Raw genomic sequence first — 15,907 nt, forward strand, 5'->3', positions numbered from 1 at the left:
TAGCCGCCTTCTATGATAAAAGGCTAATTGCAGTCAGTTGTCTATGGAAGAATGGGGTCATCTAAAGGGTTATCACTGGAAAGTTCTTGGTGGAATTAAGGCTGGTTGGCTAAAGAACGTAGCATGATACTTGGCATAGAGATAGTTTGCCATGGTCCTCGTCCATGACCTTGAGCCTTAGAGCCTTCTCCTCCTCCAGTGTCTACCTTAAGCACCTGTACTGCTTCCAGCCTTTCCCTGCTAATATGATGACCTAGCCTGGAAGCTAGGTCATTAAGATGACTTCTTCAGTTTAGTTTCCAAGGCAACACTCCCTATTACAACAGAGATATAGGGAGAAAAGTTAAGTATGAGACAGTGTTCATTGTCCATGACACAACCAAAGTGGTTTTTAAAAATGTGTATTAGATCATCTGGTTTCCTGATTAGATTCTCTAATGACTTCCCATCACACTTAGAATAAAGCACATTTGTCTTCCCAAGGCCTTCAGGTCCTATGAGACTTGGATGCTGTCTCTCTCTTTAACCCCTGCTCCTGCCACGCTCCCTCATCTGCTAGGCTACAGTCACATTGATTTCCTTTTTGTGTCTCAGAAACACCTGGGTCATTTCTGCCTTAGGGCCTTTGCACTTGTTTATCCCTCTGGCTGGACAGTCTTCCCATATAAGCTCATGAGATCAGCAGCCTTGTCTGTCTTATTCACCTCTGTACTGTCAGTGCCTTGGCCAGTGCCTGGCAGGTAGTAAATTTTTGTTAAATGAATAAATCAAGCAAAACACTCAGGGGACTAATCAAGGATTCCTGTGGCACATCTCCCTACCCTCCTCAGCTTGGTACAACATAGGGGTTGGAGGAGGTGATCCTTGTTCTTTTATAATCCAGTGTTTCTGTGATGAAAATAAAAAAGATTTCACGGCCAAGTTAGCAAACAGCTTTTTTTGTTTGTTTTACTATATAGTAACATTTCTTTACTGGTAACATAAAAAATCAGGCAATAAGTCAGACAAACTGTCCAGATTTTAAAGAGGATCACCCAGATGGAAGCATAGACCCCTGCTTTTCTACCTGCTTCAAGATTCTATGTAGTTTCTAGCTCAGATCACTTAAATAAGCTTTCTGAGTGAAGCACTTAATGGAATTTTAACTGGGGCAGTTGTCATCATCAAAAGGAGCACCCATTTAAACAAGAAGTTCTTGAAATTGACACGTTAGCAACTAAGGAGGATGAAAGGGGGAAGATCATTAAAGAGTCATTAGAACAACAAGCTTTAGTAGAATCAGGATGGATTTTTCTTGGGAATAATGAGGTGATGCGCAAGGTGACAGGTGCATCTGGGGTTTGATCGAGGCCAGTGCTTGGGAATCTCCATGGTGGGAATGAGTTTGGGAGGCTTATCTCAAACCTCCCTTCTGGGCCAGAGCGCCCTGGGGAGCACAGGAACTTCTCAGAATATGGAAAGTTCTTTCCCCCTCCTTTACTTGATTGTATTAAATAGGAGAGGGGAAATCTGGAGGTACGTCTGGTTTCTCATGTTATTTTGAGTTAGGAGAGCTTTAGGAATAAGCATTTTAGTGCCAGACATTTGTGACTCTGAGGCTTTGGTTTGATTGCCCCTGAGGCTGGGTTGAGAACACGGTAAGGTCTGTTCAGGAGTCATTGTGTGACCACCTTCTCTCTGCAGGTTGCTGTGCTACAGGGTCCATAATGGTAAATGAGATGGTTCCCAGGCCCCTTATATATAGTTCCCTGGAGAAGGTGGACAAAACATAAGTATAAGGGCAGATGGTACAAGAGGTATAGATGGAGTGCTCCAGAAGGTGAAAAGCGGGGAAGATAATGTTTGAGCAGAATCAGGAAGTGTCATTGACATGAGCCAAGAAGAGTGGATAAATGGGTTGTGTTGTGGGGAAAAAATGGGGCACCAGAGGATGGTCGTGTCCCAGGTCTCAAGTGAGTCCCTGGGACAGGCTGCCAAGTGAGGGTCCTTGGCTACACGCAAGAAAGAATTCAAGAGTGAGCCATCGTAAAGTGAAGGCAGGTTTATTTAGAGAGATACACACTCCATAGACAGAAGGCGAGAGGGGTGGCCCCTGGTGTTGGGGCCCTTAATTTTTATGGGCTGGGTAATTTCATAGGCTAACGAGTGGGAGGATTATTCCAGCTACTTTGGGGAAGGAGCAGAGATTTCCAGGAATTGGGCCACCGCCCACTTTTTGGCCTTTTACGATCAGCCTCGGAACTGTCGTGGCACTGGTGGGTGTGTCATTTAGTGTGTTAATGCATTACAATGAGTGTATAATGAGGCTCAAGGTCTCCTGGGAGTCACATCTTCCACCATCTTGGGCTTAGTAGGTTCTAACTGGTTTTTGTGGTACCTGTTCTTCTTCATGGTTGTGTCATTCTGTTAAGGGTTGTGCTCTGCCCTTTTCCTTCCTGTCTCAGCTGGACGGAGGAAACAGGCAAACTTATGGGCAAAGAGAACCTATGAGCAAAGGGCTGATGGTAACCCCCAGTGGTGAAACCCATTTCTGAGAGCAGGAGTGACCAATGCTTCCGAAGGGGCAGCTTTTGTCCAGTTTTGACGCCATGTGCAGCTCTGTAGAGGAAACCCTGCTACTAGTCTTCCTGGGGCTTTCTAGCATCTAGTAAACTTTTTAAAACTCTACTGAAGAATCCTCCTCTTCCTCCTCCTCCTTTTTGGCCATCTTAGCCATTAAGTGTACAGTTCAGTGGTGTTAAGTATATTCACATTGTTGTGCAATACACACTTAGAACTTTTTCATCTTGCAAAACTGAAACTCTATATCCATGGAACAACTCTGCATTTCTCCCTCCCCCCAGCCCTTGGCAACCACTATCTTCTTTCTGTTTCTATGGGTTTGATTACTTTTTTAAAAATTTTTATTTATTTATTTTTGGCTGCGTTGGGTCTTCATTGCTGCGTGCGGGCTTTCTCTAGTTGCAGTGAGCAGGGGCTACTCTTCATTGTGGTGTGTGGGCTTCTCATTGTGATGGCTTGTCTTGTTGCTGAGCACGGGCCCTAAGCGCGCAGACTTCAGTAGTTGTGGCACGCAGAGTTCAGTAGTTGTGCATTGTGGGCTCAGTAGTTGTGGCTCGCGGGCTCTAGAGAGCAGACTCATTAGTTGTGGCACACGGGCTTAGTTGCTCTGCGACATGTGGGATCTTCCCGGACCAGGGCTTGACCCATGTCCCCTGCATTGGCAGGCGGATTCTTAAGCACTGCGCCACCAGGCAAGTCCCAAGTTTGACTATTTTATATGCCTCATATAAGTGAAATCACACAGTATTTGCCATTTTGTGACTGGCTTATTTCACGTAGCATAATGTCCTCAAGGTTCATCCATGCTGTAACATGTGCCAGGATTTTCTTCTTTCTTAATGCTGAACAATATTCCATTGTATATATACTCCATATTTTCTTTATCCATTCCTCTATTGATGGACATTTGGGTTGCTTCCATCTCTTGGCTACTGTGAATAATACTGCAGTGTACATGTGTATGCAGTTATCTCTTCAAGATCCTGCTTTCAATTCTTTTGCATATATACCCAAAAATGAGATTGCTAGATCATATGGTAATTCTATTTTTAATTTTTTGAGGAAATTTTTGTTTTTGATAGTGCCTACGTCATTTACATTCCCATCAACAGTGTACAGGGTTCCAATTTCTCTGCATCCTTGCCAACACTTAATATTTTCTTTCTTTTGATAGTGGCCTCCTAACAGGAGTATGGTGATTTCCGCAATTTCCCAGAGATTGCATTTTAATTTGGCTAATGCTTAGTAGTGTAGGTATTAACTTTTTTCTTGAATAGAGGAGCAAACGAAAAATCTATTCCTTTCTGCATTATAGACTAAGTACGTGTCGTAGTTCTAAAGGTCCTCAGTCAAGCTGCCCATTACCCACCTTGATTAATTCTTACACTTTAACTTACACATGGATTGTTCCACAGTGGTCACCAAGTTCCCTAGTTCTGGTCTTTGAAGTCCAAGCCCACAGTGCATAGCGTTGGTCCAATGCCACATCGTAACATCTGTTTGGCCTGTTGTCTCAGATAGAGGTGTGATCACTGGTAGGAACCAGTAGTTTTTCCCCAGGGATGATAAGCTGGAAGAAGGTTAGACTTGGGGAGACCAAGATAAATGAGAAAGAACCAGATCAAGCTCCCAGGGAAGGACACTGACAAAGGCTGCAAAGACTTGTCAGTGTAGGTGTTGGGCAGAGGTGGTATCAGGGATCATTGTAGGCACAGCTAGCATCAGCTAGAGAGCTTGTTACGTAGCAGCTCGGATCATTTCTGACCAGGGCCCAGCAGATGGAGAGGGTCCATGAATAATGGTGTGGCAGACATAGTAGGTTCTTTCTCACATTAGAGAAATAGCCAAAGTTGAGGGCTTAATGCCTCTGTGTTTCTCCACTGGATTCTCCCCAAACAGATGATTTGCAGTTAGAATTTCAAGGGTCCGTTTATCCACATGGTTCGTGGGGTAGAAATAAGATTTTGCAGTTCCCAGGTCAAGGTTAAATACAGAGCTCCTCTCACTGTGGGAGGTGGGGACACTCCAGGGTTGTGTCCATGTGTGGCCCATGGCACTTGTTGAAGCCCATTAGAGCCAACTTCATCTCCAGAGTTGCCCACTCCTCTGCCCCGTGTGTCTTAGTCACGTCTACCCCCTAATACGTGCCCCTTTATCTCTCATTTTTACCATGATTTCCGCCCCCCCTCCAGCAATCCTTCTATTAAACACTTTGTTTTTGGCCACCTCATTGCATCTTGATTTTTTTTCTCTTTCTGTAGCTGTCTTCTGATTATTTTTAATGTATTTACTTCCTATCTTGTTCTTGAAAGTATTTAAGATGGCAGTTCAAAGAGGCACACAGTACACTGGGTTAAAACTAAAGTAGATAAGGAAATCAGGCAATGGAGGAAAATCGTATGAGGCCATGGGTATGGTTAGTGAACAAATGAGTACTGTGTGGTCCTCTGCAGTTCCTAAAGTCACTGATTTTGGTTCTGAATGTAATCAGTTATGTGATTCATATTGAAAGCTAAGAATAGATTGGTGTGCAGGCACATCTTTTCTTGCTCCTGAGACTTGAGAATAATTTATCCTGTGGATCCTCATAAAGGAGACACTGTAAATAGAAAGCTTAGAATTATACTGGGGTCTAGGGAGCTCTTTGGCATTTTTCTGAAAAGGTGAAACAAAGGAATTATAGATCTAGTTTTCCCTTTTATTTTGCATTGGTATATAGGCAATACTGATCATGAATACTTCTAGAAAAGTCATGGATGAAACACTTTACTTCAGTGTCAGCCTGACAAGTTGTGTCTGTGTGTGTGTGTGTGTGTGCGCGCGTGCATGCACAGAATGTCTACAGAAGCCAAGAGTGCTGCTGTATTAACTCTGCTATCTAGTCTTGAAAATTCCCGTTGGCAAAGTAAAGGGAGACAATGATCTGTCTTTAATTTGAAAGATGTTTGCATGTGCTTTGCATAATGGTAACACTTAAGACAGCTGGCAGACTTGAATAAGAAACCCTGTGCCAAGAGTTTGTAGTTTCTGCTTTTCACCTCAGGATGCAACTCCACAAACCTCATTACACGAGATCACCTTCACCATTAGGCCCATACTGAGGTCATGGGTCTCCCTCACTGCTGTCCAGCTAGACAGTTTCAGGGTACCCTCTTTGAAAAATGCTAGTAACCTTTGTCCAGTGTTACTGTCATTGCAGTTATAATGCCAGCCTTGCAATATTTCCTGGCAAGAGAACTTCAAATGACATGAAGGGAAAGAAGAGAAATAGGAAATATCCCTCAAAATGAGCAAGACTGTGAACTTCCGAGGGAAAAATAATGCAATTGGTTTCACCCCCACCCAGTCCCCAGATCTGTTCCAGGCTCACCCAACATTCATTAGTGCTCCTCTTTCTTCCTACCACGAAGTCCCCACTTTCTCCTATCCTGGGTCTTTCTAAAAAGCACAAATATCAGCCCAGCTCACATCCAGATTCCACCCAATGGTGAGATCTCAACAAAAACCATAACCGACAGCAGGCAAGAAAGGAGAGCCATGGGGCAGCTCACGCACTGTGTTTGGGTCTCTTACCCCATCAGCGTTCTCTTGGGCCATGGCTGTGCAACCAGTCTAAGCATCGCTGCACGACCCACATCACTAGTGTCTGTTTCTGTATTCTTAGTTTGAAAATTGCCTGCCTGTGGGCTGAAAGTGCTCCCAATTTTTAGCATTTGTTTTGAGCCCACATCTGCCCACTCGTTCTGCAGGCAAAGCTGCTTTGCATGGAACTTGACTGAAAGTGAACCTGCCAGAAAGAAAAGCTTCTTTCCACCCCCCAATGCTGGCATGGTTTCTCCTCTCTGTAGGTGCCCGTTTGCTTACAGTGTTATTCTCTGCTTTCCTGTTCTTTCAGTGGACTTTCGGGGCCTGTCCAGCTCTCTCGCTGGGAAGTTTTTTGGGTTCAGTGTAATGGCTGACTAAATGATTTGCTCATTTGCCTCAGAGGAATGAATGGTTGAATCAGACCAAGGACATACATTTGATATTCTGCTTGCTCTTGCAAAGCAGATGCCTTCTATTACTGCATTTTGAGGGAGTTATTTAGAAAATAATAAAACTAACAGCTAAGCACTGATTTTTATGTCTCCATCCTGCATCATTGCCAGCTTGACTGTAATTATGTCATTCGAGGAAAGATTCTAACCATTTCCCTTCCCTGGCCCCTTTGTTTTTCAAAAGAGCTGACTTGGGGCCATATTTCTAAGGGAGTAAATCACAGGCAAGTGTAAAAATGGCTTTATGTGAAGTCATTAGGGATTTTGTCAAGTTTGTTGAGTGAAATCTTGAATGGAATGGTAAAGGGAGTTGAGTTGAGAGTAGCTCTGCTGACGGGTAAATGGAAAACTAGTGGAGGTGACACAGCTTTTATCAGTTGATGAAAAGCCCAAGGAAAAAGAATTGGAAGAGTTGTTGGAAATTTATGAAATTTTTGTAGTGCTTTTCCTGAAAAGAACACACACAAAGTTGTAATTTTACCTGGTTACTAAGCTAGCGCAAGGGGTGTGGTAATAGCTTAAATGTGACTCTGGACTGTTTCTTTTACTCATGGGATGTTAGTTGCAGTGAAGAGGCACAAATTATCTTAAAAATCTCTCAACTGTTCATTGTAAAAATTTCCACTTGCTTCCTGCTGATCTGTAGCTCTAGGACAGGGCTACCCAATAGAACTTTCTGGGAGGATGGAAATGCTGTTCAGTACTGTAGCCACTAAGCACACGGGGCTACGGAACACTTGAAGTGTGGCCAGTGCAAGTGAGGAAGTGAAATATTCACTTAAATTTAGTTTTCATTTAAATTTACATAGCCACTTTTGGCTCGTGTTACCATTTTGGACAGTACAGCTGTAGATCCTTAGGCAGGGGGGCTCCTTTAATTGTCTTAAGGGAGCAACGCAGGCAAAGAACTAATGAAGTCCCAATTTTCATTTACCATCTGGAAAAAGTCCCTCTTTTCCCACTCCAAGAAGGCAGAAACATTCTGGAGGGCGGGGAAGCCACTTCATATCCTCTTCTTTTTATCAGTAACATCTGTTGTGTTGAACAAAAGGGGCTTGGGAGGGTCAACCAGGCTCAGCAGGGTCAGCAAGACAGGTGTGGAGATGAGCCACAGTTAGACTTCGTGTCGTTAACATTCCGCCAGGAAGAGTGACTCGTTTTCATGATAAAGTCCTTTAAAAATATAGACTAACATGAAATGCTTATTATCCGTAATGAACTTTTGTGTTTCCATGCATGATACTGACAAGAAGCTCTTGAATTCATGGCCTGGTTGTTAAAATTCATGATGTTTTAAAACAGCAGTGCTAGAGTCTGCGCCGGTGGACCGAGCAGGAGTGGAAAGCTCCCCCGCGGCAGATGCCACCGAACTTTCACCTTGCAGGTCACCCTCAACTCCTCGGCACCTCCGCTACCGCCAGCCCGGAGGTGAGCGCTCGGAAAGGGACTCAGAAACACACAAGCGAGGGATGATTCTAGCTCCTGAATCTTTTGTTTGCCTTACTGTTTCACTCCCCGAATATTTTTAGTCTCGGTTATGAAAAGTAATGGGAAACAAATGTTACTATAGGACCAAGTAGTAGAAAATAAATGATTAGAGAGTATGTCATTGGTATAACCAATATTTATTTGACCCCATCATTGCACGGAGCTTTGTGTGGAGTAACCTGAATTGAGAAGCCTGTTCTTAGTTGCTAGTTGATTGAATTTCAGTGCTGGTTTTACCAAAATGTTCCCAGACTCTGATACCTTACCATGAATCCCAGTGTAGTCTGTATGAAATAGATTCATCTGGGACACAAAATTGTCGGGGGGGACCTTATTAAGAACACTGTTTCAGCTAAAGTAAAGTCCAGTTGCATGGGACTCCAATCTTCGTTATTGCTAGTGGCAGAATCTGGTATCTTTTCTATAGTTACGAAAATTATAAAACATTATCCCATAATTTGTTTTAGAATATACCAAATGTTTTCTAATTGGAGGGAAGACTGTCAGAGCAAAAGACAGAAATCTTTTATCTCCTCATTGCTCAAATAAATATATCCGAATTACAGTTGTTTTAGAAATGTTTTCCTCTTTTCTCCTCAAGCCAATTATTTCAAGTTGGAAGGGAAAATTATTCAATTATGAAACCAGATTCACCCTAAGTAACCCATGTAAAACGTAGACGTTTTCTGACTCTCATACTCCTGCTTTAAGTAAGGCAGTTTAGCAAAAGATAGAGTGCGTGGCTCCAAATGGTCATTTCATTTGCAGCCTTAGCCTCATGGTGGAAGCTGTTTTCAATGCCATCACCTCCAAGAGAAGCTAGTCTGGGTCAGACTGTTGTCAGCAGATTTGCCCTGAGGGATATTAGCCCTTTGGGGCTCCTGGTCAGTCATGGGTCACCCTGACATTTGGATAGTACTGAAAAACCAAGGTAACAAGCTAGATTCCCTGGCTTGTTATAGGACTACTCTGGAATTAGCCAAATCTCTTTACTCTTCTTAGAGCCTTGGTCAGTCCAAGCCTTGGCAACTTCTTTGACTGTTGCCACGTGGGACAGACTCCCTTGAGTTCATTAAACCTGTAAGAGTTTGGGGCCAAAGTCTGTGAAAGCAAAACTTTACCAAGGCAAGATTAAATGCTGTCCACTTGGTTACTATTATTAGAGCTCTGTTTTAGTACAGTCTCTTTCATATGTTTATATTCGTTAATTTTTTTTTTAATTTATATAAACATCATTTGGAAATCCTCATCCTGTTTGTGCATTAACGAAGTCCTTTGTTTCTTTCCTGATCTGACTAAATCCCAGCGATACAGGAAGAAAGCCAAAATCTGTGATAATATGGTGGATCCAAATGGGGACAGTATCACACATTTTCTCACTGTGTAGCTGAATTTTGCCTGTTCATCTGTCTACTTGCCACCTTGTTTCACAAATGTTTTCACGCTACTGCTGAAGGAGAGGGTAGAGCTGTTCTTTGCTTTCATGCTTGGGCACATTAAGCAGCTCTTTGCTTCCCCTCCTATTTATTTTAAGCATGACTATATAACTTTAGGGGCAAACTAATCAAAAATCACAGAATCACAGTGAACTGTCTTTACTAAAAGCCTGAGTGAGAAAAACAGTGAGGTTGTCAGCAATATTAGCAAATGCTGTGTGTAAGTATCTGAGTGAGAGGGGCTGCAAAAAGGTGCTGAGTGCATCCTTTGATTTAAGAACCCATCTCTGCTTCTAAAGGTATTTTGAGAAGAAAATTCCATCAGTAAAATGTGGGATATTTTTTTAAAATATTTTTTATATTGAGATAAAATTCACATACCATAAAATTCACCCTTTTAACATATACAGTTCAGTGGTTTTTATATATTCACAAGGCTGGGCAGCCATGACTACTATCTCACTCCAGAACATTTTCATCACCTCCCCCACTAAGGGACCATGTACTCATTAGTAGTCACTCCCCATTCCCATCTCCCCGCCAGCCCCTGGAAACCACTAATTTACTCTCTGTCTCTATGGATTTACCTAATCTGGACATTTGATGTAAATGAGATCATACAATATGTGACTCTTTGTACTGACTTTCACTTAGCATGATGTTTTCAAGGCACATTCATGTTGTAGTATGTATTAGTATTTCATTCCTTTTTGTGGTTAAATGATATTCCCTTGTATGAGAATTTTTGGTTTGGTTTGTCATTTCACCAATTGGTGGACATTTGATTGTTTTTACTTTTCGGCCGTTATGAATAATGCTGCTATGGATGTTCATGTATAAGTTTTTGTGTAGAAGTATGCTTTCATTTCTCTTGGGGCTATACCTAGAATGGACTTGCTAATATAGAATCTTGTTATTTGCCTATTAATAAAGACATCGCAGGGTATTTGCATTCATCCAGTGCTGGAATGAAAATGAGAATTTTTATTACGTTATATTATCCAACTGCCTCACTATGCCATTTCCATTCTTTTGAAATAACCAGGTCAGACCGCCGACAACTCCCACTGCTCTGTTTCGCCTGCTTCTGCTTTTGCAATTGCCACAGCTGCAGCAGGACATGGGAGTCCACCTGGTGAGTAGGGGCCAGCAGCTGAGTGCAGACACATGGCAATTTAGAGTAAATCAGTGGTCCTTGCCTGCCAGCGTCTTGATGATACACTGGGCAGCTTCTTAAGAATGCAGATTCCCAGCTCCCTAAGTCAGTGTATCTTGGTGTGATACCGTCTTTTTTTTTTTTTTTTTTTTTTTTTGCGGTATGCGGGCCTCTCACTGTTGTGGCCTCTCACGTTGCGGAGCACAGGCTCTGGACGCGCAGGCTCAGCGGCCATGGCTCACGGGCCCAGCCGCTCCGCGGCATATGGGATCCTCCCAGACCGGGGCACGAACCCGTGTCCCCTGCATCGGCAGGCGGACTCTCAACCACTTGCGCCACCAGGGAGGCCCTGATACCGTCTTTTAAATAAGCACCTTCAGGTGAGTCTGACACAGGTGGCCTGTGCGTAACCCTTTTGAGAACTTCTGTCTCAGAAGGATGTATTATTTCTTTCATGTTGCTTTATGGAGTTCTTTAACCTTTTTAGCCAAATTGTCGAGAACACGTGGTTCCCTTTTAATTGAGTCCAGTGCTGAAAGCATATGCGAGGTGGGAGGGAAGGTTTGTGGAGGGGGCGGGGAGGAGGGAGGGATCTATTGCTTTAGAGGACTCAAAATTCATTTCCAGTATCTCCATGATGCTTTCTGAGTTGCTGTTGGTTAATCTTCAGGGTAAAGAAGTACTTAAAAGCACGGTATTTTAAATATATGAAAAATTATATTCATGATGTCTGTCCTCTTCTCTCATGTGCAAGGAGGACGCTATGTTAAAATATATCCGTATGTGGTTTAAACAGCCTTGTTGCTGTGAGTATCTTCACCTAAACTAATTCTCTGTGTTCTGGGAGTGTATTTTTGGTGTATTTTGTTAATTAGCCGTTGCTCACCTACCACAAAGAAGTCCATTTCCAAAGCCTATGAACCTATATTCAACAATAGTAACTGGTAGGTACTGTCTGTGTGAAATCTTTCTAAATTTGAAGTAAGCACAAAGAGATATACTATAGGGAAATGAATTACCATAGTAATTCATAGTTATATATATGTCTATATCTATCTATCTATCTATCTATATATATATATCCCATCTGAATGGAAAATCTTTGCACTTTGACTACATTCCACCTCTTAAATATTTTACCACACACACTTCACTGGATGTGGTCAGGCAAATTGAGGATGTTCTTTACCCCAAATATTCCCAGAACCTTCCCCTCAATTCCCATCAGTATAACACAATATATCCTGTAATGGTAATAGTATTGATGTCTTCTCAATCCAATCGGCTTCTGTTGTTGACTACATGTTATAATAATGAGCATTTCTTTGATGAGATAATAAAGGAGGCTTCCCTACACTTCCGGCAGAGTTGGTTATCCACTGTGATTTGCTAAGACCTTCTTCTGTCTTTTGTTCTCACAAGCTAGTCTGTCTTTGGAAAAAGTGAAATACACAGCTTCCTCACAGGTCTCTTAATTTAAATATGGTTTGTAAGGGAGAATAGTTTTTAGGTCAGTTCAGGATGAGACCATTTCCCCATTTGCTGGAGGCTGGGTCAGGGAAGGTATCTTTTTTTCACCTGAGATTGAAGCAAAGTTCTAACGGAGACTGGCTTTCAGACTTGGGCTTGTCCATGCCTGATGGGCCAGAGGATAAAGTAACCACAACAGCCAGGTCTTCCTCACTATCCGAACACTGCTGCTGCTCTGCGGCCTGTTCCTGCTTCTCCCCTGCAGCCGAAAGAGCCTTAGCAAGAAAGCTCTCCTCAGTGAGCCAGCTGAGGAGGGGCAGACTGCTGACTGACAACAGCCAGCACTGCTAGGTGCAGGGTGGCCTGGTCCTCCTCTCTTATCACACTGCTGCTGATGTCGCCTGTCATGGGGTCTAGAGCCACATGATTCAAGTTTAGACATAAATGACATAAAGGATGGCTTTGGCAGTATCTGTGGCCCTGCTGTCAAGGCAGCAAGTTGCATAGGGGTCAGTTTCGGTGGCTAATGGTGGTACGAAAGAGGGTCCGTTTTGGAGTAGGGATCAGTACGTCCCTGGGGCTCGGCTGCTCCATGGATCTAGCCCCACAGGAGAGTCCACCTGCCTATGAGAATTTGGCAGAAGGGCTCGGGTTCATAGGCCACTAGGGCAGGTGAACACGGAGCAGAAAGAGAGGAGGTGCTAGGAAGATGATCTGGACTTCAGGGAGAGGAGAGCCTGCTACTGCCCAGAGATGCCCTAGACCCAGACAGACAGGTGTCCGAAGGAAGCTAGTGCTACCTAATGTTTAAGTCTCAAACCAGGCTTTGTATCCACTCTCTGAATCAGGAATTACTGACCCGAATGCACACTAGAACGTGGAGAGCCTGCAGACGTGAGCAGGAGGGAAGGAGGTGTAGATAATTGAACATCTCATGCTCACATCCATTTTTCCAGGCTTCCTGTCTGCTTGTCTGGCTGCAATATGGGACCACCTGGTGGTGCCGCTCTGCTGTGTGTGGCTTATAGCCTGAAACAACGTGCCGCCCGGCCAAGCCATGCGGTCTGCAGAGTGGGCTTTCATGTTTCAGGCTCTTCCTCGGGTTCCCTCTTGCTTTAATCCTCTCTCACCTCCCTGCCCTCAACCTCTACTTCCATCAAAATACACAGGAATCTGGCAACTCTGGGTTAGAACTGTCAGTTAGTGATTATGCTTTCAAATATTCACTGCAGGCATTTGCATGTAAGCCATTTCTCTTTAATGATTGCTTAGAAGGTAATTTTACTGCATTAAAAGGTATTTAAATTTAGCAAAAAGATGGACAGAAAATTTTCTTCGCAAAGAGGCCAGATAAGATGTGCATGCCGTAAAGTCAGAGAAAGTTGATTTATCTGTGGAAGGTGGCCTCGTATGTACTCAGGATTGCCAGTCCCGCCCCTCGGGTCTGAGCCTGCCTGATTTCCACACACACTGGAAAAGACTGGAATTTCCCCTCTGGTTTCTTTAAGGACTTAGAGCCTGTCCTTTCCAAAGATGGGTGTCTCTTCCTTCCTTGTCATGCTCCGTTTTCTTGTAGACCAACAGGAGTACCTCTGCTGGAGAGGAAGGAAAGCCTGATCTGTGGGCACGATTGTGACACAATTAATTCTTCTTAACTTCACATTATAAAGATTTCACAGTTTATTTAGTGCTTGCCTTCCGATTGGCAGCCAAGTTACATTAGGCCCACTGTGGATGGATCTGGGATTTGTGGGGTCTAACACTTACACAGTCTGCCTCAAGGAAAAGAACATAAAATTACAAACCTTTAGAGCACCTCCCAGGGCTTTGGAAGAGGCCCATACACATTGAGAGGCCCCGAGGCTTAAGCTTCCTTGGCTTCCTGGTAAATCTGTTTATGAGTCCAGCCCTGATCATTCTTGGAATCAGAGCAGCTTTAGGAAATTTTGATCACGGGGTGGAGGTGGGAGTGGGACCAGTGATCATCAATCAGTCAAATAAGTGCTAACTCTATAAGTTTTAGCTCTATGCAAGATTGAGACAAAAAACAATGAGTCTTATGAGCCACCACACTGGTTGAAATGTACTTTCAAGCATCTGCTCAAATTTAGGAGCTCTGCATGAAAGTAGAATTAAAATCTGTGCCTTTCAGATGGCTGCTGATACAGGGAATCTGCAGGTGCAGTTTGGATATAGTTATGATATGAATAGAAATGCAAATCCAATAAATACACATATCAGGGCATATCATGGTGCTTACTATATACCTAAAGCTCTGGGATTAATGATAGGGTTTATGAAATGATCTAAAATGAAATATGAAAGTGTGAGGTGGGTTATTTTTATGAGAGTAGAAATAATGGCAGTAGAGATACTACAAGCAGCTCTTGATTATCTGTGAAAAGATTATAGGTTTTACCATTCTATGCAAGTCAGAGTAAATTAACAAAGTAGAGGAATGACTGAATGCATTTATAGGAAAATTAATGGCACAGTTACAATTGCTTAGAGAAATAGTGAGTTCTTTACTGGTGGTGACTTCATACTTGTAAAATAGATAATTCATAATCTGTTTTTTCCTCTGTCAAACCACTCAGCCTTGTGTAGCCAATAGTAGATCTGAGCTTGGTGTGGATTGGGCTTGGACTCACTTTTTAAAATACCAATAACTGGTCCCACACCCAGAGATTATGACTTGATTGGTCTGGATACATCTGGGGCATCAGGATTTTTAAAGTTCCCTATGTGATACTTATGTGGAGCCAAGATGGAGAATCACTAAACTAGATGGAGAAGGTGTATTTGTTCCTTCTCTGGTTTTAGCATTCCTACAACCAGTTTGAGACATATTTTTTATTGGTTTTTTTTCCCCAAATATATAAAAACCATTTTACAATAAAAATGTCTTAAAATAGCTAGTTGAAGTTTGGGAGACAGAATATATCTCATTTACATTTTTTAGTGAAAACATTATTATCACTATTATTAATGAAAAACAAAGAGCTTTGGCAAACCAAATGTAAGTTAACAGTGATTCCAAGTCTTACTTTAAATTCTTTATTTATTTTTAAGTATCATGTGTACAACATTGTATTTCAACTTCTGTATTCACTGCTGTGTCCTCACCATGGAAAGTTTAATTTCCATCCATCACTATGCAGTTGACCCCCGTTACCCATTTTACCCTCCCCCATGTCCCTTTCCCCTTGGTGACCATTAATCTTTTCTCTGTATCTATGTTCATTTTTGTTTGGTTTGGTTGTTAATTTTATTTTATTCTTTTTGGTTGTTTATTTTATTTTTTTATATTCCTCATATGAGTGAAAACATACAGCATTTGTCTTTTTCCATCTGACTTATTCCACTTAGCATAATACCCTCAAGGTCCATCCATATTGTTGCAAATGGCAAGATTTCATCTTTCTGTTCTGGCTGAGTAGTATTGCATTGTGCATATATACTACATCTTTATCCATTCATCCATTGATGAACACTTAGGTTGTTTCCATATCTTGGCTATTGTAAATAATGCTACACTGAGTATAGGGGTGCATATGTCTTTTTGAATTAGTATCTTCGTTTTCTTTGGATAAATACTCAGAAATGGAATAGCTGGATTATATGGTAATTCTGTTCTTAATTTTTTGAGGAATCTCTATACTGTCTTCCATAGTGGCTGCACCAATTTACATTCCCACCACCAGTGTATGAATGTTCCCTTTTCTCATCATCCTCACCAACACTTGTTATTTCCTGTC

At 42.4% G+C, this 15,907-nt stretch overlaps 1 protein-coding gene across 1 annotated transcript in view; it reads left to right on the forward strand.

The window, feature by feature from the left end:
* The window catches only part of RASGRF2 (Ras protein specific guanine nucleotide releasing factor 2), a 248,052-nt gene that overhangs the window by 135,730 nt on the left and 96,415 nt on the right, over nucleotides 1-15,907 (forward strand). The window contains exons 16-17 of the mRNA XM_060091787.1: nucleotides 7,902-8,027; nucleotides 10,569-10,658. Coding sequence (XP_059947770.1) covers nucleotides 7,902-8,027; nucleotides 10,569-10,658 — 216 coding nt within the window. The remainder of the gene's footprint in view (nucleotides 1-7,901; nucleotides 8,028-10,568; nucleotides 10,659-15,907) is intronic.

Source organism: Mesoplodon densirostris, chromosome 3, assembly GCF_025265405.1.
Source record: "Mesoplodon densirostris isolate mMesDen1 chromosome 3, mMesDen1 primary haplotype, whole genome shotgun sequence".
Taxonomy (NCBI): domain Eukaryota; kingdom Metazoa; phylum Chordata; class Mammalia; order Artiodactyla; family Ziphiidae; genus Mesoplodon; species Mesoplodon densirostris.